Genomic DNA, 22,948 nt, shown 5'->3' with positions numbered 1-22,948 from the left:
TTTTTTTTCTTTTTTTTTTTTTTTTTTTTTTTTTTTTTTTGAGACGGAGTCTCCCTCTGTCGCCCAGGCTGGAGTGCAGTTGTGCGATCTAGGCTTAATGCAACCTCCACCTCCCAGGTTCAAGTGATTCTTCTGCCTCAGCCCCCCAAGTGGTTGAGATTACAGGTGTGTGCCACCACGTCCAGTCAAAACTATGATTTTTTTTTTAAAGGGAGAAAGAAAAAAAGTAAGCCAAGGAAGCAAGTGTTTCTATCAGTCACGAGGTCTTAGGGTAGGGACAGTGGGGAGGACACAAAGCAGGTGAGGGTGAAGGAGGTTTAAACTCCTGACCTCAGGTGATCCACCCACCTCGGCCTCCCAAAGTGCTGGGTTTACAGCTGTGAGTCACTATGCACGACCTGGAATCTGCATTTTTTTCACAAACTTTCTCAGAGAATTACACCTGACTCCACTGAATCCTACAAGCCCAGATTTTCTATTTTTGCTTAGTAATTCTAGTGCCTGTTATATGCTAAGTGGTCAGGGCCAGATTAAAATGTTAACATCCAAAGGTATTAAAGAAATTATGCCCCACCCTTTCCCATATATAAATCAACATGAAATGATAATAGATAACAAAAATACATGAAGAGGGCTGGGCGTGGTGGTTCACGCCTGTAGTCCCAGCACTATGGGAGGCCAAGGCGAGCAGATCACCTGAGATCGGGAGTTCGAGACCAGCCTGACCAACACAGAGAAACCCCATCTCTACTAAAAATACAAAAGTAGCCGGATATAGTGGCACATGCCTGTAATCTCAGCTACTTCGGAGGCTGAGGCAGGAGAATCTCTTGAACCCAGGAGGTAAAGGTTGCAGTGAGCCGAGATTGTGCCATTGCACTCCAGCCTGGGCGACAAGAGTGAAACTCTGTCTCAAAAAAAAAAAAAAAAAAAAAACCTGAAGAGAAGTCCAACAGATCTTATTTTTCCTATGGTGTGGTGGGTAGGATAATGGCCCTCCAAAGATGGCCATGTGCTAATTGCTGGCCCCTGTGAATATGTTACAGGGCAAGGACGAATTAAGGTTGCAGATGGAAATAGGGTACTAATCAGCTGACTTTGAGATGGGGAGATTATTCTGATTATGTAGGTGGGTCCAATGTAGTCAGAAGGGTCCTAATAAGGGAAAGAGGGCCTGGGCGCAGTGGCTCATGCCTGTAATCCAAGCACTTTGGGAGGCCAAGGCAGGTGGATCACCTGAGATCAGGAGTTCAAGACCAGCCTGGCCAACATGGTGAAACCCCATCTCTACTAAAACTACAAAAATTAGCTGGTGTGGTGGCGGGCGCCTGTAACCCCAGCTACTTGGGAGGCTGAGGCAGGAATCGCTTGAATCCCAGAGGCGAAGGTTGTAGTGAGCCAAGATCATGCCACTGCACTCCAGCCTGGGTGACAGAGCGAGACTCAATCTCAAAAAAAAAAAAAAAAAAAAAAAAGGCTGGGGGGGTGCGGGGAAGAGGAAGAGGAAGACAAGAGAGTCAGAATCAGAAGTAGAGCATGGGGTGATGCAGTCCTTGGCTTTAAAGATAGGGAGTGGGCTATGAGCCATGGGATGCAAGCAGCCTCTAGGAGCTGGAAAAGGCAAGAAAGTTTATTCTCCCCTAGGGCCTCCAGAATGAATGTGACCCTGCCAACACCTTGATTTTAGCCCAGTGAAAATCTTTATCTTCTAACTTACAAAACTGTAAGATAATACATTTGTGTTGTTCTAAGCCAATTCTTTGCCATAAAGCTCTTAAAATATATCCCCTTTTGGTTCTGCTTCTCTGATTGAACCCTGACTGATATACCTGGTAACCAGTTTGATTCCCTGTTTAATAAAAGCATTAAGGATCAAATTATTGGCCAGGCGCAGTGGCTCATGCCTGTTATCCCAGCACTTTGGGAGGCTGAGGCAGGTGAATCATTTGAGGTCAGGAGTTTGAGACCAGCCTGGCCAATGTGGCAAAACCTCGTCTCTACTAAAAATACAAAAATTAGCAGGGCATGGTGGCACACGCCTATAATTCCAGCTACTTGGGAGGCTGAGGCAGGAATCGTTTGAACCCAGGAGGCAGAGGTTGCAGTGAGCCGAGATTGTGCCACTGCACTCCAGCCTTAGTGACAGAGTGAGACTTCGTCTCAAAAAACAACAACAGACCGGGCCTGGTGGCTCATGCCTGTAATCCCAGCACTTTGGGAGGCTGAGGCAGGAGGATCACGAGGTCAAGAGATCAAGACCATCTTGGCCAACATGGTGAAACCCTGTCTCTACTAAAAATACAAAAATTAGCTGGGTGTGGTGGCACATGCCTGTAGTCTCAGCTACTTGGGAGGCTGAGGCAGGAGAATTGCTTGAACTGGGAGGTGGAGGTTGTAATGAGCTGAGATCGTGCCATTGCACTCCAGCCTGGGCGACAGAGACTCTGTTTCCAAAAAAAAAAAAAAAAATCCAAAGAAGAATGGTATTTCATGACATGTGAAAGTAATGCAAAATTCAAATTTCAGTATCCATAAAGTTTTGTTGGAACACAGCTACGCCTATTTATATTTGTATTATTTATGCTGCACGCAAACTAGAGTTGATTTGTTGCTACAGCGATCGTACGGCCCACAAAGACTTCAATATTTACTGTCCAACTCTTTACAGAAACTGGTCAGGGAGGGCTTCCCTGAGGAGGGGGACATTTAAGCTGAGACCTGAATGATGAGAAGACTGGAGGTAGCGGGCAGAGCTGTCTAGGCAGAGAGAAAAGACAGCAAAGGCAGTTTTCTCTCTAATCTTGTAACAGTCTTCTAAAGAAAAGTGTTATTAAGGAAAAAAAAATGAGGGGGCCCTGAGGCTCTGAGGGTGCTGTAGTCTCTCAGGGTCACGGAGACTGTAGGTCCTGAGGAGGGGTTGGGAACTAGCTCTGTCTGGCACCAGAATTTGTGGTACCATATGCTGGCCCCTTCTCGGCCTGACATAGCACAGGAGCCCAGAAACTGCATATTGAATGGCTTTATTTATCTTCCTCGGGGAAGGACCAGGGATTTTAGATTCATTCTCAGGAATAGGTGAGAAGAGCCAAGGACTCACCCATGGGCATGAAAGCATGTTCTCTGCAGCCTCATGGTTAGTGGTAGGCCCAGAAGAGGCCAAGGTCAGGAACTCCATGACCATCACAAAGCCCTCATCTGGCCTTGACAGCAGAATCTGTGGCAAGGGCAGTAGGCGAGACATAGGCTAGAGAAGAGCAGTGAATTCCAGCTATGTGGGGTTTCCAGCTTGGTGAATTCCAGTCATGTGGGGTTTATTGGTGCTGGTAGAAAACAGTAGCCTCAAGCCCTCAGTTGACAAGTGTGGCCAGAGAGAACCCCACTCTCAATCCTTTGTAGACCAGGTCATTCCCCCCAGGCTCTGTGCTAACAGAGAAGGGTAGGTTATTAGCCCCATTTAAGAGCCAGAGAAATTAAGGCAGTGGAGAGCAGCAGGGCTACTGGTTAAAAACACAGGCTCTGTGCCTGAATCCTAGCCTTGTCATTTGCTAGCTGTGGGAATGCAGGCAAGCGCCTTGATTTCTCTATGTCTGTGGATAATGATGATATCTACCTCAAAGCTAGGTAAAGAATTAAGGAAACAATAGCCCAACACCACACCCGCAGGAAGGAAGCAAGTTTATTATTACTCAAACATTGGTGGATCCTGATAACATTCTCTCAGTTAGCTTTAGCAATCTCAAGAGACCTTAGAGGATGTAGAACTCAAGGTTAGAGCCAGATTTCTTCTCTACCCAGTTCCTCGGGGCCAAACCCTCACACCATGCTTAAATCCTCTTTCAGACACCGTAGTCCATCAGCAAACCCTATCTTCAGTTATGCATCCAGGAGTCCAACCATTCCTGCCACTTCCTCGGTATTACTTTCATCCAAACTGCCATCAGCTGTCACCTAGATTATTGCAAAAGCCTCCTCACTGGCTTTGGGGCTTCCATCCTCTCTCTCTCGCCAACACCCAGTCAGCTCCCAGGCAGTAAAGCTCATGTTACTTCTCAGTTCAAAACCCTTCTGTGACTTCCTAACACACCTAGAATTAACTGATTTATGTACTCAATGATTATTTATTATTGAGTGTCTATTATGTGCCAGATACTGTTGTAGGCATTAAAGATAAAATGGAGAACAAAATAGACAAAAATGTCTGCATTCATGAAGCTTCCGTTCTCATGGAGGGAGATGGTTAATAAACAAGTGTATAAGTAAAACATACGGTGGGTTAGGTGTCATGTGGAAAAACAGTTTAGGGAAGGCGGGGGCCTTGGATTTTAAGTAGGGTGGTCAAGGAGGTCTAACACACAAGATAAGGGTTAAATAGAAGGCCAAACGTAGGAGAGGTGGGAGCCAAAGAGCCACCCAGAAGAAGAGCATTCTAGATAAAGGCTCAGCAAGTGCAAGGATGGAAGTATTCCTGGTGAATCTGTGACAATAGTGGAAAGTGAAAGTGTGTGGGAGGGGAGATATAGAGCCCCATGTCCCCCTCCCACACACTTCAGAGGGGAAAAAGGGGGCAGGGTTGAGTCCTGTACATTCCCCAGGTTTTTTTTCTCTGATGGAGATTGGAAGCCATTGGAGGGTTTAAGCAGAGGAGTGATGAGTTAAGGGATCACTCCAGCTGCTGTGTGGAAATCCATAAGGAACAGGGGTGAGTCAGAGACCCTGAATGGAGCGTTGCAATTATCCAGATGAGATAGAGTGGCTTGGATCAGGAAAGGAGGTAGCAACAGAAGCGGTCAATAAAGTCCAAAGTCCTTACGATAGGGTCCCAGTCCTCCCGATGGGGGTCTCACCTACCCCTCCCACCTCACCTTGTTCCCTCCCCGCATCCCCACCCCACCGGCCACTGCTAGGCACATAGAAGGCATCTACTAAGCATGTGTTGAATCAATGAACTGCTTAATGAATGGTCCACCCCTAGATCATCAGCATCCATTTTAACGCTAGGCATATAGTCTGAATTCAATCCATGTTTACAGATGGAATGCTGCACTGTCCTGTCAAGTCCAGGCGGTTCTTTCTTTCCACAGCCGAAGGAAACTGAGGCTCGGGTTGGGGAAGTGTCCCCCTGGGGTCTCTCAGCTTAGGCTACAGGCTGGGCATCCCTTTTCAAACTCTTTTAGCACAGCGAAGTCGAGAGCACTGGGCGGAGCGTGCTTGCTTGCCCTCAGGGTGAGTCACAGTGACCTCACAGGAGTGTCCTCAAAACGTCCCCGGCCTGTGATGGGGAAAAGCCGGAATCTCTCGGACCCAGGTGGTCATGTTGCCCAGGCCGGACAAGCTTCCCGAAAGCCCGGGGAGGGACTAAGAAACAATCATCCCACGCGCTTTCTCCCACCCTCGGGCCACTGAGACAGACGCACAGAGGGCCGCCCCCGCGCGGCCGAGGCCCCGCCTCCCGCTCGCCAGCCCGCGCCTTCAGCGGAAGCCGGAAGCAAAAGCGGGTCCTGCTAGCCCCGCAGCTCCGAACTCGGTGGTCCTGGAAGCTCCGCTGGATGGGGGAGAAGATGGCGGAAGAGGAGTGAGTGGGCTTTTTCCCGGGCGGCAGAGGCGGCGGGGCTGGGCCCCGGCGGGTGACAGCGAGCGCCTCAGTCCGCCCTCAGGCTCCGGAAGGCGGAGCTTCTTTTGCTGGTTGGCCAGGACTGACCAAGCTGGTGCCTACGAGGGGGGCGGGATGGGCGGGCCTGGGCCCAGGTGGGCCTTGCGTTCTTTTGGAGGTCGGTCCCTCGAGCTGGGAATCCGCCGCCCAGCGCCGGCCCTGAGAGCGGCCTTGCGGAAAATGCAAACCCATATTTACTTTCCCAGTTTTCGGTTATCTCATGGTTACTGAGCCCTCTTCCGCCTCCTCCAGGAAGTCGTCCGGGTTCTCCACACCCACGTCCTACGTAGCCAGTCGTCTCCTCCTCTGTAACGATCAGTTTTCATGTCTTTCTCCTTCACCAAGTTTCGTTCAGTCATTAACTGTTAGCCATCTACTCAATTCCAGGCCCTGGGCACATGGTAGGAAAGGAGGCCGACCAGGAGTCGCTCTCTGGGAGCTTCCATTCTAGTGGGAAAAGAAGACCATAATTAGTCAAGATGGTTTCAGATCGTGATTAATTAACCCTATTTATGTCTAGTGTTCTGTTATTGGAACGCTAAGCATGTGGGAGTTATTTATATCCTACTGCTCAAGGTCATTGCCAAGGTCTGATTTTTCTCACATGTCTGCAATTCTAAAAATTGCAATCTCTGCCATGAATGGGTTAAGTGTTCCTAAGGAAGCAGAATAGAGTTAGGGTTGGGGAGTCCACTCAGGAAAAAGTGACATTCAGCAGAAGCTTGAATGACCAGAAGGAGGGGTAGGAGAAGTAACATTAGGTTCAAAAGGCCTGGTTGAAGAAAGGGTTTAGTGCTTTTGAGTGACAGGCAGCATAGCTGGTGTGTAGAGAGGAGGGGGGGTTAGCTGAACAAGGGGAGATAGGGAAGGACGATCTGTGTCCTCCAGGTACTTTTGGGCAAGTCCAAAAGTCATCTCCATACCTACAGGGCAGAGTCTGTTGCAGATTGTAGATGCCCTATCACTGTTTGTGGAATGAGTATGTGAAGATGAATAAGGAACCCCTTCATTGATACTGGACTCCTTCACCTGATAACTTTTCAAATATATTTCTTGGCCATATGGGGGTCATTTAATGTAATCAGATACTTACTGAGCAACTGCTCCGTCCCAGACACTAAACAGGGCCTCAGCAGCACAAAATGAAAGAGGCAATATAGCCCAGCGATTTCAAGTTTGGGTTTTCAGTTTGATTCTGCCACTAACTGAGATGTTGGTGAAGCTTTGCAACCTCCCTGAGCCTTAGTTATGCATGGGTAAAAAAGGGAAAGTAATCATACCCAATCAGACATGTTATACCTATTAAATGAGAGGTAGTGTGTTACCTAGTTCCTGAAATGAAGCAGTGCTCAGAAAATACTAACTTTTATAGTCACAATTACAGTTATTATAACAGTATTGCACTAGTTCACAATCCCAGCACGGTGTGAAAGAGCTGTGGGAACATAAGCAGTGGAGTGGGTAAATTTGGGTGAGGTAAGATGGGGTAATAGGAGGTGACATTTGAGCCTTTTGAAATCTGAGAAAGATTTTGTAAAGTAGGGTAGGGCATGCCCAGATCAACCACTGGGCAAATTCAGGTGGCTTCTTCAACTTGCAGAAATAATGCAAGGAAAAGAATGTAAATTGGAGAAGCAAAGGTGCTAAGTAAACAATGTTGGACCTTGGAAAGTGATGAGACTCCAGTTCACCTCCCTTTTAATCCCCCAGTATTTGCCAAAGAGCAGGCAGCATTTCATGTCTCTACTAGCTCTAATTCCCTACCATTCCTGTCCTCTGTGGCTGCATTCAAAAGCACCAGAGGCCCCTAGTAGTGCTGTGCAGCCAGGGATTTTCTTAGTAAGTTTCTCTCCAAGACCTGCCTGTTAGTTACAAGACTTGTGAATCCCATAAAATTCTTGGACAGCTGCTCTTTCTGGTGTGAGGTGTGTGAATTGATGTTCTGGGACCCTTTTCCATTATGTAATTATGCTTTTTATGTCCTCCAGGAGGTTCCCCAATACAACTCATGAGGGTCTCAATGTCACCCTCCACACTACCCTGGTTGTCACGACGAAGCTGGTGCTCCCGACCCCTGGCAAGCCCATCCTCCCCGTGCAGACAGGGGAGCAGGCCCAGCAAGAGGAACAGTCCAGCGGCATGACCATTTTCTTCAGTCTCCTTGTCCTAGGTGAATATGGACACTGTCATCCCCATCATCTGCCATCCCCAGTGTCTGTGTACTTGGTCTGTGTGTTTAACCCTGTCACTCCTCTTGACTGTGTCAAGTCTTCCTCCCATTTGGTTTTCATATCAAACACTGAGGGAACATGTTCAGTTTATAACATCGTAACAGGGAACTCTCTTCTTTATAAAATCATGGCGCTTAGCAAGTTCCAAAGAGCTCTTTTTTTTTTTTTTTTTTTTGAGATGGAGTCTCACTCTATCGCCCAGGCTGGAGTGCAGTGGCTGGATCTCAGCTTACTACAAGCTCTGCCTCCCAGGTTTACGCCATTCTCCTGCCTCAGCCTCCCGAATAGCTGGGACTACAGGCGCCCGCCACCTCGCCCGGCTAGTTTTTTGTATTTTTTTTTAGTAGAGACGGGGTTTCACCGTGTTTGCCAGGATGGTCTCGATCTCCTGACCTTGTGATCCGCCCGTCTCGGCCCCCCAAAGTGCTGGGATTACAGGCTTGAGCCACCGCGCCCGGCCTCCCGAAGAGCTCTTAATGTAGTATCTTAGCCTTTGAAAGAAGGATTTAAAAAGTTTTGGCCTAGAAAGAATCTTGAGGCCTGGCGCGGTGGCTCACACCTGACATCTCAGCACTTTGGGAGACTCAGGTGGATCACTTGAGGTTAGGAAATCAAGACCAGCCTGGCCAATGTGGTGAAACCCTGTATCTACTAAAAATACAAAATTAGTTGGGCGTAGTGGCACATGCATGTAATCGCAGTTACTCAGGGGGCTGAGGCACAAGAATCACTTGAACCTGGGAGGCAGAGGTTGCAGTTAGCCGAGATCACGCCACTGCACTCCAGCCTGAATGACAGAGCGAGACTCTGTCTCAAAAAAAAAAAAGAATCTTGAACATCTAGTTTAATGAATTTCAGGTTCTGCTCAAAGGAGTATGCGTGTGTGCAGGGGAGGAAGGAGCAGGGGGTAGGGTGGCAGAAAGTGGGAGGAGTCAGATGGGAGAATATCTGACCCTCTGCTCCTAGCTTCAATCAGAGCAGCATTTTGTGTTCATATTTGTTAGACTTCCATGTGAATTTTATTTAGCGGTTTTGCTGCTGATTGAAAGAGCAGAAATCCTTGCCCTAGCACCCTGTTTTCCTTAACCTCTGTCATTCTCATTAACCATGGTCATGACTTTTGCCGTATCTGTGCACCACCTGTATTGTTAATTTAGTTATGTGCTATTTTTGTTTAAATGCATTCACTCTCTGAAAACCTCATTTTGGGCCAGGTGCGGTGTATCATGCTGGTAATGGTTGGGAGGCCGAGGCGGATGGATCACTTGAGGTCAGGAGTTCGAGACCAGCCTGGCCAACATGGTGAAACTCTGTCTCTACTGAAATTACAAAAATTAGCCGGGCATGGTGGTATGTGCCTGTAATCCCAGCTACTCAGGAGGCTGAGGCAGGAGAATTGCTTGAACCTGGGAGGCGGAGGCTGCAGTGAGCCAAGATCGTGCCACTATACTCCAGCCTGGGAGACAGAGTAAGGCACTGTCTTAAAACAGAAAAAAAAAAAAAAAAAAAACTAATTTTGTTCAACCTTCTCTTTTAGTGTGTGAGGAAATTTCAGCATAGAGAAGTCAAGTGATTGTCATACTGGGCTAGTATAAGACTAGAGACTGATAACCAGGTTACCAGATAGCTGTCGAGAGGTTTCGATAAAAGACAAAAACTTAAATGCCTCCCAGAGTGCCTATAACTCCATCTCAAAAAACAAACAAAAAAGAAATCCAGTTGAACCTACACAACCACTTTTGATTAGCTAAGGAATAAATAGCTTTGAATTTGACCCAAGGTCAAATTTTTTTTTGTTTTTTTTGTTTTTTTTTTTGAGATGGAGTCTTGCTGTTGCCCAGGCTGGAGTGCCATGGCGAGATCTCGGCTCACTGCAAGCTCCGCCTCCCAGATTCACGCCATTCTCCTGCCTCAGCCTCCCAAGTAGCTGGGACTACAGGTGCCCACCACCACGCCCAGCTGATTTTTTGTATTTTTAGTAGACATGGGGTTTCACAGTGTTGGCCAGGATGGTCTTGATCTGCTGACCTCATGATCTGCCTGCCTCAGCCTCCCAAAGTACTGGGATTACAGGCGTGAGCCCCGCACCTGGCCTGTAATCCCAGCATTTTGGGAGGCCGAGGCGCGTGGATCATCTAAGGTCAGGAGTTCGAGACCAGCCTGGCCAACATGGTGAAACCCCATCTCTACTAAAAATACAAAAAATTTTAGCAGGACATGGTGGTGTGCCCCTGTAATCTCACCTTCTTGGGAGGCTGAGGCAGGAGAATCACTTGAACCCTGGGAGGCGGAGGTTGCGGTGAGCCGAGATTGCACCACTGCACTCCAGCCTGAGTGACGAGGGAAACCATCCCCCACCCCCCAAAAAAACAAAAACAAATTCTTGTTTGAAAGTGAAACAAACATTTCATTTGCTGCTTTTCTTTAATGATACCAAAGTCATATTCCTAATGAGATTAGATCTTTTCAGAAAGTTGAAAGGTGGAACTGTTTTTTTTTTTTTTTATTTCTCTGATGTGTATTAGGACTGTTTTTGAAGGAAAAGTATAACTTCTCTTACATTTATCTCTGGTAAGTGGTCAAAAATTTTAATAATACACTTGAGGCCAGCAGTTTGAGACCAGCCTGGGCAACGTACTGAGACTCTGTCTCTATAAAAAATAAAAGATTTTAATAATATAGTCTTTTTATTTGAAATCTTAGGACTCATCCTTGTCTGTCATAGTTTCAGAAACTTTTAAACCCATACTGAAAAAGTACACAGACCAGAAGTATACAATGTCTCATATAGATTTAATATACCCTGGTAATTTTTTACCCTGTAAATGTAGTTGAATTCTATTTCTAGGGGATTACTTCAACAATGAAGGACTCTTTTTTGTTTTCTTTTTTCTTTTGCGATAGTAGTCGAAGACAAAGAAAATCATTTCTTTTCTTGATTAAGAAGTCTTCAGTAGCTGAAGTCTTCCTTCAGGATTGAGGAGTATTATTGGTCTATTTACATTGCTGTAAATTTGATATGTTAGACAATATAAAAGGTGGACCTGGAAAAAAAAAAAAAAAAACTTTTGCAGTCGCTTTTTTTTGTAAGGGAAATTGAAAAGTATAATAGGACTTTTAAGTAACTTCCAGGGTGTGGAGCATTTAAGATTAGCTGTACAAAAGACCGCAAAACAGGTTTCTATAATGTACCTTTTATACCAGGCAAAATCCTGCCCAGTGTTAATAGTATTATCTTTGGGGCCAGAAAGGCTGAACTGTATTTAATAGTCCTGTATATTTCTCTTGGATTGTCCTCTCCAAACGGATTATAAACCTAGACTCTAGAGTCACACCAATGTTAGGTGGGTTTCATTTTCACCTAATCAGATTCTTGATAGTTTATGAGTTACTGTCTCTGCTTATGTGGAGGTCAGCATGTATTAGCAGAATAGAATGATGCTTTCTTTTTAAGTAAATTTGAAGGCATTGTTTCCCTGTTGCATATTATTATTTATTTCTGGTTAGATATCCAAACACTGAGAATCTTTTTTTTTTTTTTTTTCCCGAGATGGAATCTCGTTCTATTGCCCAGGCTGGAGTACAGTGGTGAGATCTCACCTCACTGCAACTTCCGCCTCCTGAGTTCAAGTGATTTTCCTTCCTCAGGCTCCCAAGTAGCTGTGGTTACAAGTGCCCACAACCACACCCAGCTGATTTTTGTATTTTTAGTAGAGATAGTGTTTCGCCGTGTTGGCCAGGCTGGTCTTGAACTCCTGACCTCAGATGGTCCACCTGCCTCAGCCTCCCAAAGTGCTAGGATTATAGGTGTGAGCCACCACACCCAGTTCAAACAATGTAAATCTGATAATGTTTTTAAAAATTACTGTTATTCGGTAACTTACTAATTCATGAATAAATGAACTCAAATGAATTAAGGTAAATTAGCCTATAGTTTATTCTAGACCTCAGAACTCCTGACCTGGAATTTATTTGCCACATTTGGTTACTCTTTTAGTTAATTCAAATGAAATGGTAACTTTTGTGTCCTCTAAGCACATCACAGGATTACAGTGTGTTCCTCTTTGTTGAGAAGGGATGACAAAACTCTGTAGTTACTTTTGACTTTTAGAAACTTGAAATCAGTCGACTTGCATTTAACTCTTATTGATCTTTGACTCCACAAGAAAAAATGGGGAATCATTGTTATTTACTTACACTAGATTAATAATTAACATTATTTGACACATACATTTTATGGGCCTTGAAACTTAATGGAGTTATTACAATTGATATGTGTTTTATATATTTTCCATAGTCATTACTCTAGGCATGAAAAATTGGAAGCACACCCTCCATACCACACAGTTTTTGCCCTTTCTTGCTCGGTTTTTTTCCAAGTGTACTTGAAAACGTGCTTGTTTTTGTGTATACAGATGTATGTTCATAAGCACATACACAAACACAAATAATACATGTTTGGAGTTGCGAATTTGTTTTGACATAAATGGGGTCCTATAACTTGCCTTTTCATCTCACAGAATGTCTTGGAGATCATTGTGTTGGTGTTTTTTCTGTCTACCTCATTCTTTTTTTTTTTTTGTAGTAAAATGCACATAGCATACATTTACAATTTTGAACACTTTAAAATGTACAGTTCAGCAGCATCTAGTACATTCACAATGTTGTGCAGCCATCACTACTATCTACTTTCAGAACATTTTCTTCACCCCAAAAGAAAACCATTAAAAGCAGTCGTTTCCCATCCCTCCCTCTTCTAGTCCTTGGCAACCACTATTCTGCTTTCTGTCTCTAGGAATTTGCCTATTTAGAATACTTCGTATAAATGAAACCATTTATATGTGGTCTTTTGTGTCTAGTTTCTATTACTTAGCATAATGTTCTCAAGATTCATGTTATAGCGTATATTAGAATTGCATTCTTTTTTATGGCTGAGTAATATTCCACTGTATGGATATACCACATGATGTTTATTCATTCATCAGTGAACATTTGGATTGTTTCTACCTTTGGGCTATTGTGAATACTTCTGCAGTGAACATTTCTGTACAGGCTTTTGTGTGGATAAATGTTTTTATTTCTTTTGGATATATACCTACAAGTGGAATCGCAGAGTCAAATGGTTACTCTGTGTTTAACTTTCTCAGAAACTAGCAAATGTTTTCCACAGGGGCTGCACCATTTTACAAGGGTTCCAATTTCTCCATGTTCTTGCCAACACTTATTTTCTGGTTTAAAAAAAAATGATAGACTGGGTGTGGTGGCTTATACCTGCAATCTCAGCACTTCGGGAGGCTGAGGTGGGCAGATCACTTGAGGCCAGGAGTTCGAGACCAGCCTGGCAATATGGCGAAACCCTGTCTCTACTAAAAATACAAAAAAATTAGGTGGGCGTGGACGTGGTGGCATACACCTGTAATCCTAGCTATTTGGGAGGCTGAGGCACTAGAATCATTTGAATCTGGGAGGTGGAGGTTGCAGTGAGCTGAGATCGCACCACTGCACTCCAGCCTGGGTGACAGAGCGAGACTCTGTCTCAGGGGAAGAAAAAACGTATAGCTATCCTAGTGGATATGAAATTGGGTTTTTTTTGTTTTTGTTTTTGTTTTTTTTTGAGATGGAGTCTTGCTCTGTCTCCCAGGCTAGAGTGCAGTGGCATGATCTTGGCTCACTGCAGCCTCTGCCTCCTGGGTTCAAGTGATTCTCCTATCTCAGCCTCCCATGTAACTGGGATTATAGGTGTGCACTACCACACCCTGCTAATTTTTGTGTTTTTAGTAGAGATGGCATTTCACCATGTTGGCCAGGCTGGTCTTGAACTCCTGACCTCAGGTGATCTGCTTGCCTCGGCCTCCCAAAGTGCTGGGATTACAGGTGTGAGTCACTGCACTCACTGTATTTTTTTTAAAAATCTTACATGTCCTTCCAGTGAATCATTGTATTTTGATTTTAGTTTCCCTAGTGACTATTGATGTTGAGCATCTTTTGTCTATTCATGTCCTATGCCCATTTAAAAGCTGTGGTGTTTGGCTGGGCGTGGTGGCTCACACCTGTAATCCCAGCACTTTGGGAGGCCGAGGCAGGCGGATCACGAGGTCAGAAGATCGAGACCATCCTGGCTAATACGGTGAAACCCCGTCTCTACTAAAAAATACAAAAAATTAACCAGGCATGGTGGCAGGTGCCTGTAGTCCCAGCTGCTCTGGAGGCTGAGGCGGGAGAATGGCGTGTACCCGGGAGGCAGAACTTGCAGTGAGCCGAGATTGTGCCACTGCACTCAAGCCTGGGCGACAGAGCAAGACTCCGTCTCAAAAAAAAAAAAAAAAAAAAAAGCTGTGGTGTTTGTCTCTTGGCTGTTGAGTTTAAGAGTTCTTTATATATTGTGGATACTACACCCTTATTAGATACATGATTTGCAAATATTTTCTCCCCTTCTATGGATTGTCTTTTCTGACTTTATTCTTTTTAATGGCTGAAAGCTATTACTTGGCATTGATGAACCTTGTATTTACCTCTTTCTGTAGTAGACAGTTCCCCACTTTGCTCTTAAAGCTGCAAAGAGTTGTTTGATCTGTGTATGAGAATAACTTAAATTTTTAAAAATCTAGCTTGGTACAAAGGAAGAGCAGAAACTGGTTCAACTCTCTTGGTCTATTTTCTGTCCACTTATGTGCTTATTTGCCTTTTTTTGTTTTGTCTAGACATTGAGCATGTTCATTAGTCACATGTTATGTTTATGCACTGGAACTTTTTTCTTGCCCTTAGTATTTAATGTAGGATTTCTAACTAGGTTAAATATTTATATAAAAATAACACCACAGATTGATAGTTTAAAGCGCAAAATGAAAAGAGGACAAAATGTCTACATTTACAACACTCTGGCCACCTGGTGCTTTTTGGTGGGATTAAAGAAACCTCATTTGTCAGTGCAGCCTCTGAGTGTGACCAGTTAACAGCCATGTGGATTGTTTAAACAGTTCCTTGAAAAAAATAACAAAATTAATTTTAGTCCTGTTAATAAATACTGGGGTTGATGAGCTGGTATACTATCTAGGTGCCCAATAAAAGAAAGAGACATGCATACTAACATTTGGATTAGGAAATTACATTCAGGAATAATTTTTGTGAAATACCTTATTTTTTTGGGTGGGGGGCAGAAATATCCCTTTCAAGTCATTTTATTTTACATCTTCTTATTTTCTTTCATGACAACACCTCTGTGAAGAAAGTTAGACATTATTGTATTTTGGAGGTTGAGGAGTGAAGGCATCCAGCCAGGAGGGAGGTGGTGGGGTACACTGTGGTTAAGAGCACAGATTTGGAATCTGACTCAATACTGCAGCACCTACCAGTGGTGTGACAGGTGCTGTGATGTCTTGAAGCCTCAGTTTTCTGATCTGTAATCAGAGAAGATAGTGGTAATGACAGCTAGTTCAGAGGGGAGCTGGAGGATTAAATGAGAGAGTAGTTGGGGTGTTCAGCCTAGTTCATGGCTCATGGGAAGCCCTCAGCCAATGAGAATGGCAGGACACAGCTGCACCCAGCTGCGGAGCAGGAGTGTTCCATATTCAGATCTCTGATGTTCTTGTCACCAAACCAAAGTGTTTACTTTTTCCTGTTTGTAAAACCCTCACTTCCCTCCATGTTAAGAGCCAGTCACATGGTGGCAAAATAATTTGTGTCAATGCAATCTGTTGTAGTTACATTTATGTAAAAGTGATTGATTTCATTGACTTCCTCTTCACCACATAGAGTGTTCTAGTTGATAATCACTTCCAAAAAGTTGAAGACCATTTCTCAGAATCAGAAAAATTTGAATAATTTTAAATGATTATATAAGGTTTAATAGCTTATGTAAAAAAATAGATTTCTGGCTGGGCACTGTGGCTCACACCTGTAATCCCAGCACTTTGGGAGGCCAAGGTGGATGGATTGCTTGAGCCCAAGAGTTGGAGACCAGCCTGTGCAACGTGGCGAAACCCCGTCTCTACTAAAAATACAAAAAAAATTAGCTGGGTGTGGTGGCATGTGCCTGTAGTCCCAGCTACTTGGAAGGCTGAGATGGGAGAATCACCTGGGCCCGGGAAGTTGAGACTGCAGTGAGCCTAGATCATACCACTATATTCCAGCTTGGGTGACACAGTGAGACTCTGTCTCAAAAAAAGTAGATTTCTGTTCCTTTTCCAATAACTACTGGAAAACAGACTAGTTCAGGCAGACAAAGAAGTATGGAGAAAATATAATAAACATTGTAAATGTACCTCCAGTTTAAGAAATGAGACATGAAAAGCACAGCTGAAGTTCACTGTGTTATTCCACTTGTCCATTTCTGTGAGGACCCCCCCCAGAGATACCACTGACTGGAACTTGGTGTTTATCATTCAAAATTGGGTGTTTTTTTAAAACAATATCTTATTTTTTTTGTCTACAGCTATCTGCATCATATTGGTGCATTTACTGATCCGATACAGATTACATTTCTTGCCAGAGAGTGTTGCTGTTGTTTCTTTAGGTAAGTATGTATTGGTGATTCCATAATGAAAGCAGTAACAGTAACTACCATTTTTTGAGTGCCTCTTTAGTGCCAGGAACCACAAGAGATGCATCACATCCCTGATCTCATTTAATCCTCGCTGCAACCTGCCCTAAGGGTGTTATGATCCCATTTTACAGATGAGGACACTGGGGTTCAAGAAGGGTAGTGACCTCCTAAAGGTCATGTAGAAGCCTAAAGGCCATATAGCTCTGTACAGCTCAAAGGCCCTTTCTTAGCCTTTTACTTCTGGTAGAACTACCCTTGGGGAACATTGACCTCTACTGCTAGGCTGGGCTGACATCCAACTCAGTAATGACACTTCATAGAATCACTCAATTTTATAGACAGAAAGGACTCTGACTTTACGGTTTAGGAGGAACCTTCAATGGCTCACTTAATGCCAGAGTCAGATCTAAAGTCTTCAGAGAGCATTCCACTCTATCCCACTTACATTTCTGTTTTGTTTCCTGTGCCAATTAACTGTTGAGATCTAGTTGCAGTGAATGAACCTGTGTAATAGGTGTGAATGCACACACAAGTTCATTGAAGTGGTTAGTGAAGGAAGAAGGCAGGGAATTTCAGTAAGTGTAAGATCAAGGCTGAAATGGGGTGGAGACATGTAAGGCACAGTAAATAAAGTCTTAGGTCAGCCAAAGCTTTTTATCAGTTTATTATATTATAGTCACTTTTACTAGTTTCCACTTGCCTACTGATGGTATTTAATTTTTCCTGATCACCGCTGATGTTTAGAAGTTAACTTTGATTGCCTGGTAGATCTTTAGCGGAGTAGTAATTCTTTCACAGGATAGTTATTGTTAAGATTAGCTTTGGAAATGATTGTTCAGACTCTGTTCGCTAGCCTCCCCATCCTCCCATCACCCCAGCAGTCCTACTACCCTGGTTCAGTCTCCTGTATTTTCACTGGACTTCAGTACGAAGTGCCAGATCCTAGCTTGTGAGGCTTCACATTGTCATCTCATTTATGCCTTATGAGCTCCAGGTGATACCATATTTTAAGGAATGAGCACCACTGGATAGTGTTGACCTTCAGTACAGGTTTGGAGACCAGTTTTACTCAAAAAGTTCGTGTTCTCTTTTTAGCATGCTTTTTAGCAATATATCTTGGTAGATTCTAACAGCCTTAGCTAATAAGATAGTCCTAGAGCTCCAAGAATAGGAGGCTTGCTCGTTAACATTCCTTTCTGGCCAGGTGCGGTGGCTGACGCCTGTAATCCTAGCCCTTTGGGAGGCCGAGGCGGGCGGATCACGAGGTCAGGAGATCGAGACCACCCTGGCTAACACAGTGAAACCCCGTCTCTACTAAAAATAAAAAAAAATTAGCCGGGCGTAGTGGCGGGCGCCTGTAGTCCCAGCTACTCGGGAGGCTGAGGCAGGAGAATGGCGGGAACCCGGGAGGCGGAGCTTGCAGTGAGCTGAGATCGCACCACTGCACTCCAGCCCGGGCGGCACAGCGAGACTCCGTCTCAAAAAAAAAAAAAAAAAAGAACATTCGTTTCTGCTATTAGGCATATTGAAAAGAACCTCTGTGACTAATACCCATCATTCTGGGGCATTCGGTAAAGGCTTTAAGAACTACTCCAAGGAATTTACAGTTGTGTGGTCAGTTTTACAGCTTCTTAAGGAAATTTGCTTTGAAAATTATAGTTGGTGTGTATTTAGATATTATACACATGAAAATTGGCCGGGCGCGGTGGCTCAAGCCTGTAATCCCAGCACTTTGGGAGGCCGAGACGGGCGGATCACGAGGTCAGGAGATCGAGACCATCCTGGCTGACACGGTGAAACCCCGTCTCTACTAAAAAATACAGAAAACTAGCCGGGTGAGGTGGCGGGCGCCTGTAGTCCCAGCTACTCGGGAAGCTGAGGCAGGAGAATGGCATGAACCCGGGAGGTGGAGCTTGCAGTGAGCTGAGATCTGGCCACTGCACTCCAGCCTGGGCGGCAGAGCAAGACTCCGTCTCAAAAAAAAAAAAAAAGGAAAATTAAAATGATAATTCTTATAATTTGGTTTAGAATTTCAAGCTCCTCATGTTTCTTGAATGTTTGGGTAACTGCAGCTTGCTGAACACCAGTGCTTCTATTAGGACTTAGAGCAGACATTGTTGGTTGCTTACCAAAGAGTCATTTCCCCCTTCTTCCTTGAAAATAGAACCCCAATTTTGATCAGGTATCTTGCCACAGTGTGCTTGAGGAAGATGGGCCTCTCCAAGTCAGGATTGGTCTTTGCCATCATGTTATTTTCACTCTTCTTTGCCAATGATTGGTTGAGAGGGGTGGAGGTGGCAAGGCAGTGTAAAACCCGTTTCTGGCAAGTGACACCAAGGTGAAGTGTGATGAGGTAGTGGGTACTGGATGGAAAATGTTTTCCTCTCCGATAGTAATGAGAAATTTCCCCTTCATTTCTTTGATGCTGCTGAATGAGGGTGTGTTGCCTAGTGGACTGGTAGCCATCTTGCAACTACTGTGGCTCAAACACAAAAGCCAGAGTGCTAAGGATTGCCAGGGGGACAGATGGGAATCCCAGATTATTGATAGCATTGTTGCTTTGTTGAATTGATAGCCCTGAAACTTCCTATCTTAGTGCTACCTTTTATATGAGATAATAAACATCTATTAGCTGTTGTTGACTTAGAATAAAGAAAAAAATCAAAACAAACATATTGTTTAAGCCATTTTTAGTCTAAATTCTTTTACTTGCAACTAAAAGCATCTTAACTAACATAGAACTCTTTGCATTCAAGGGACAAAACCCAATTCAGAAGAAATTGGCCAGGCACAGTGGCTCACACCTATAATCCCAGCATTTTGGGAGGCCGAGGTGGACGGATCGCCTGAGGCCAGGAGTTTGAGACCAGCCTGGCCAACGTGGTGAATCCCCCATCTCCACTAAAAATAGAAAAATTAGCTGGGTATGGTGGCAGGTGCTTGTAATCCCAGCTATCCTGGAGGCTGAAGCAGTAGAACCACTTGAGTCCGGGAGGTGGAAGTTGCACTGAGCCCCGGTCACGCCAGGACACTCCAGCCTGGGTGACAGAGCAAGACTCCGTCTCAAAACAAACTAACAAACAAAAAAATTGGTAAGGGTAGGGGCGCACACCTCTTGACTCAGATAACTGGCAAAACTACGGGTAGTATTAGCTTGAGACAGCTGAATCAGGTCTCCTGGACTCAGTTCTTCTCCATGCCTCAGCAGTGAATCCCTTTTCCCCGGCTTCACTGTCAGGCAGGCTCTCTCGCTGTGGTACTCTGATCCGCTCTCAGACAGGCTCTTGGTGTGGTAAGCCCTTAAAGCAGTAACTGCAGTGTAAGAGAGAACCTCCTCTTCTTTCTGGCACCAAAAGTTGCAGGACGAACTCTGACCACCTGGTGACCTCAGAATTGGGAGTGGGGTGGAATGGTGTTGGGAGTCAGCCAGAGCTCTCCATCTACAAGGTTCATTTCTTCACTGATGTTGCAGAAATAATTGTAGCCTGCATAACCAGGTCTTGGGAGAAGTGATGGAAGGGCAGTGTTGCCTTCAATACTTCCTTGCTAACTGAGGTCACTGGAAACCCAAGAGCACTTCCAGGGAGAGTGTTGAGGTCCAGAAAGTACTTTTTAAAAATTATATTAGAGGACATTTGGTTAGAATTTGCAAATGCTGACTTAGCTATCAAAGTAATTCTGTATTTCATAAAGCTAAAGAAATTGAAGGAAAACTTTTTTCCTCAGCTGGAGCAAAGTCTAACAAAATATTGAGATATCTACCATTTCAAGAATTTCCAACTTTTGTGCCAAAAAAGAATCTAGATGAAGTTGCCAGAGAAAGTAGGGTTTTCATTCTTTGGGGGATACATTTTCCCCTCCTGCCAGAAGTTGCTTTGTAGCTTGCAGTCATTTCGAGACATTATTGGTCTTTTGCTTTATAGTTAGGTGTTCAGCGTTCCTAAGAAATTGTCAGGATACAAAAGGACCATCTGCACTCCAAAAGCACATGTCCCCCACTTCTACTTTACTGTATTTTTAAAGGAGCATCTGTCTGGCCACTTTTCATTCACTATAAAAATATAGTATCAACCTGAAGTTCTAAAGAGTTCCTTGGCCCTCGTTCAAAGCTTTTAGGATACTTTCTATACTTTATGGAATTCTGTAGTTTGGGCCTTTTAAAAACTAATTTCTTTTGCACAGTTAAACAACGACTATACATAGAAAAAAGAAAAATCCTGTTTATTGACAATTGTTTTTATCTTGTTTCATTCTCTTCCAGTCCATGAGTAGACATGTCCATATGTATTAGATGACTTTATATAGTTTAATTTGAGTTTATATCATTTTCTTGTGTTCTTTCCATGTATTAGTTGAGTTCACCTATTTATTTATTTATCTTTTTTTTCAGACAGAGTCTTGTTCTGTCACCCAGGCTGGAGTGCAATGGCGCGATCTCGGCACACTGCCATCTCCGCCCCCAGATTCAAGCGATTCTCCTGCCTCAGCCTCCCAAGTATCTGGGATTACAGGCACATGCCACCATGCGCGGCTAATTTTTGTATTTTTAGTGGAGACAGGGTTTCACTATGTTGGCCAGGCTAGTCTCGAACTCCTAACCTCAAGTGATCTGCCTGCCTCGGCTTCCCAAAGTGCTGGGATTACAGGCATGAGCCACTGTGCCCGGCCCATATTTATTTTTTTACTGGCTGTATAATGCTGATTCATGTATATATTTTAGGCTAAAATTTATAAGGAATGAAAATGAGGCTGGGTTCAGTGGCTCACGACTGTAATCCCAGCACTTTGGGAGGCCGAGGTGGGCAGATCACCTGAGGTCAAGAGTTCAAGAACAGCCTGGCCAACATGGCGAAACCCCATCTCTACTAAAAATAAAAATTAGCCAGGCGTGGTGGTGCGTGCCTGTAATCCCAGCTACTCGGGAGGCTGAGGCAGGAGAATCACTTGAACCTGGGAGGCAGAGGTTGCAGTGAGCTGAGATCATGCCATTGCACTCCAGCCTGGGCAACAAAAGTGAAACTCCGTCTCAAAAAAAACCACAAAAAAAGCAATTTTTTTTTTTTGGTGGGGGTACGGGGGCTTTCCAACAAAAACCGGAAAGCCTGCTAGACAAATTCTGAAAGAGCTGTAACTGGCCAAAAGTACTATCCTTAAAAAACAAAAAAAAATTAAAATCTTTTAGTAAAAAACAAGAAGGAATAGAATAGAATTAAATAGCACAAACATGGTTTAAAAAGTTGTGACAGAGGAGCACTTTTGTATATTCTATTTACCCAATGATTCAATCAAATCTAGTTTGTAAGTTAGATCACAGTTTTTCTAATGATCAGCAGTATTAAGGTTAAACTTTGGCAACTGAAAGTCAAACTTCCAGCCCTCCACTTATAACCCTAATCTGGCCTTTTCTCGCTCTAAAATAAAGTGAAGGCTGAGGTAGGAAAATCACTTGAATCCAGTAGACAGAGGTTGCAGTGAGCCAAGATTGTGCCATTGCACTCCAGCATGGGTGACAGAGTGAGACTGTCTGAAATAAATAATAATAATAATGTATTAATGTATTAATATATTTTACACATTAGCACAGTGCGTGGCACACATTATGGACGTGTGTGTGTGCGTGTATGCATTTCTTTCTTTTTTTTTTTTTTTTTTGAGATGGAGTCTTGCTGTGTCGCCCAGGCTGTAGTGCAGTGGTGGGATCTCTGCTCACTGCAAGCTCTGCCTCCCGGGTTCACGCCATTCTCCTGCCTCAGCCTCCAGAGTAGTTGGGACTATAGGTGCCCGCCATGGCGCCCAGCTAATTTTTTGTATTTTTAGTAGAGACGGGGTTTCACTGTGGTCTCAATCTCCTGACCTTGTGATCCACCTGCCTTGGCCTCCCAAAGTGCTGGGATTACAAGCATGAGCCACCACAACCGGCCCCATTTATTTCTTTTTAACACGGTGCAAATACATAGGTGTGTATGCGTGTATATATATGTATATATATTTTTTTTTTTTTGAGAGAGAGAACTTGTGTTGGGATTCTACGTTTTGTAACCTGATTATTAATACATTTGAGGATGTTTTTGGTGGCCCATGCGTCGGGGATGGTTGAGTAGTAAGATGGGGGCTGTGAGTTCGCTGTTCAGCAACTTGATGTGGGGGAAACTCGGCTGGTATCCTCCTTCACCAGGAAAGATCGTTAAGTCACCGAAGGACTTGAAGAAACCTCATGGGACCAGGTGCGGTGGCTCACGCCTGTAATCCCAGCACTTTGGGAGGCTGAGGTCAGCGGATCATGAGATCAGTAAATTGAGACCATCCTGGCTAACATGGTGAAACCCCATCTCTACTAAAAGTACAAAAAATGAGCCGGGTGTGGTGGCGGGCACCTGTAGTCCCAGCTACTCGGGAGGCTGAGGCAGGAGAATGGCATGAACCCAGAAGGTAGAGCTTGCAGTGAGCCGAGATTGCGCCACTGCACTCCAGCCTGGGAGACAGAGTGAGACTCCGTCTCAAAAAAAAAAAAAAAAAAGGAACCTC

The 22,948-nt window shown here is 44.3% G+C and overlaps 1 protein-coding gene, 1 non-coding gene and 1 pseudogene across 4 annotated transcripts in view; 2 read left to right on the top strand and 1 right to left on the bottom strand.

Moving 5' to 3' along the window:
- Positions 1–5,381: 5,381 nt before the first annotated feature.
- Positions 5,382–22,948, top strand: part of SLC9A8 (solute carrier family 9 member A8) — a 79,769-nt gene continuing 62,202 nt past the window's right edge. For all 3 annotated transcript variants that reach the window (XM_025398957.1, XM_025398959.1, XM_025398958.1), the window contains exons 1-3: positions 5,382–5,572; positions 7,639–7,820; positions 16,313–16,393. In XM_025398957.1, the coding sequence (XP_025254742.1) occupies positions 5,547–5,572; positions 7,639–7,820; positions 16,313–16,393 (289 nt within the window). In that variant the 5' untranslated portion in view covers positions 5,382–5,546. The remainder of the gene's footprint in view (positions 5,573–7,638; positions 7,821–16,312; positions 16,394–22,948) is intronic.
- Positions 21,498–21,559, bottom strand: LOC112633868. The gene has a single exon (XR_003121630.1). It is a non-coding gene; the product is annotated as a U7 small nuclear RNA (small nuclear RNA).
- The window catches only part of LOC112632854, a 2,207-nt pseudogene continuing 1,763 nt past the window's right edge, over positions 22,505–22,948 (top strand).

This window comes from Theropithecus gelada, chromosome 10 (genome assembly GCF_003255815.1).
Source record: "Theropithecus gelada isolate Dixy chromosome 10, Tgel_1.0, whole genome shotgun sequence".
NCBI lineage: Eukaryota > Metazoa > Chordata > Mammalia > Primates > Cercopithecidae > Theropithecus > Theropithecus gelada.
Note: the sequence above shows the minus strand (reverse complement) of the source record. Positions and strands in the feature narration are given on the sequence as shown.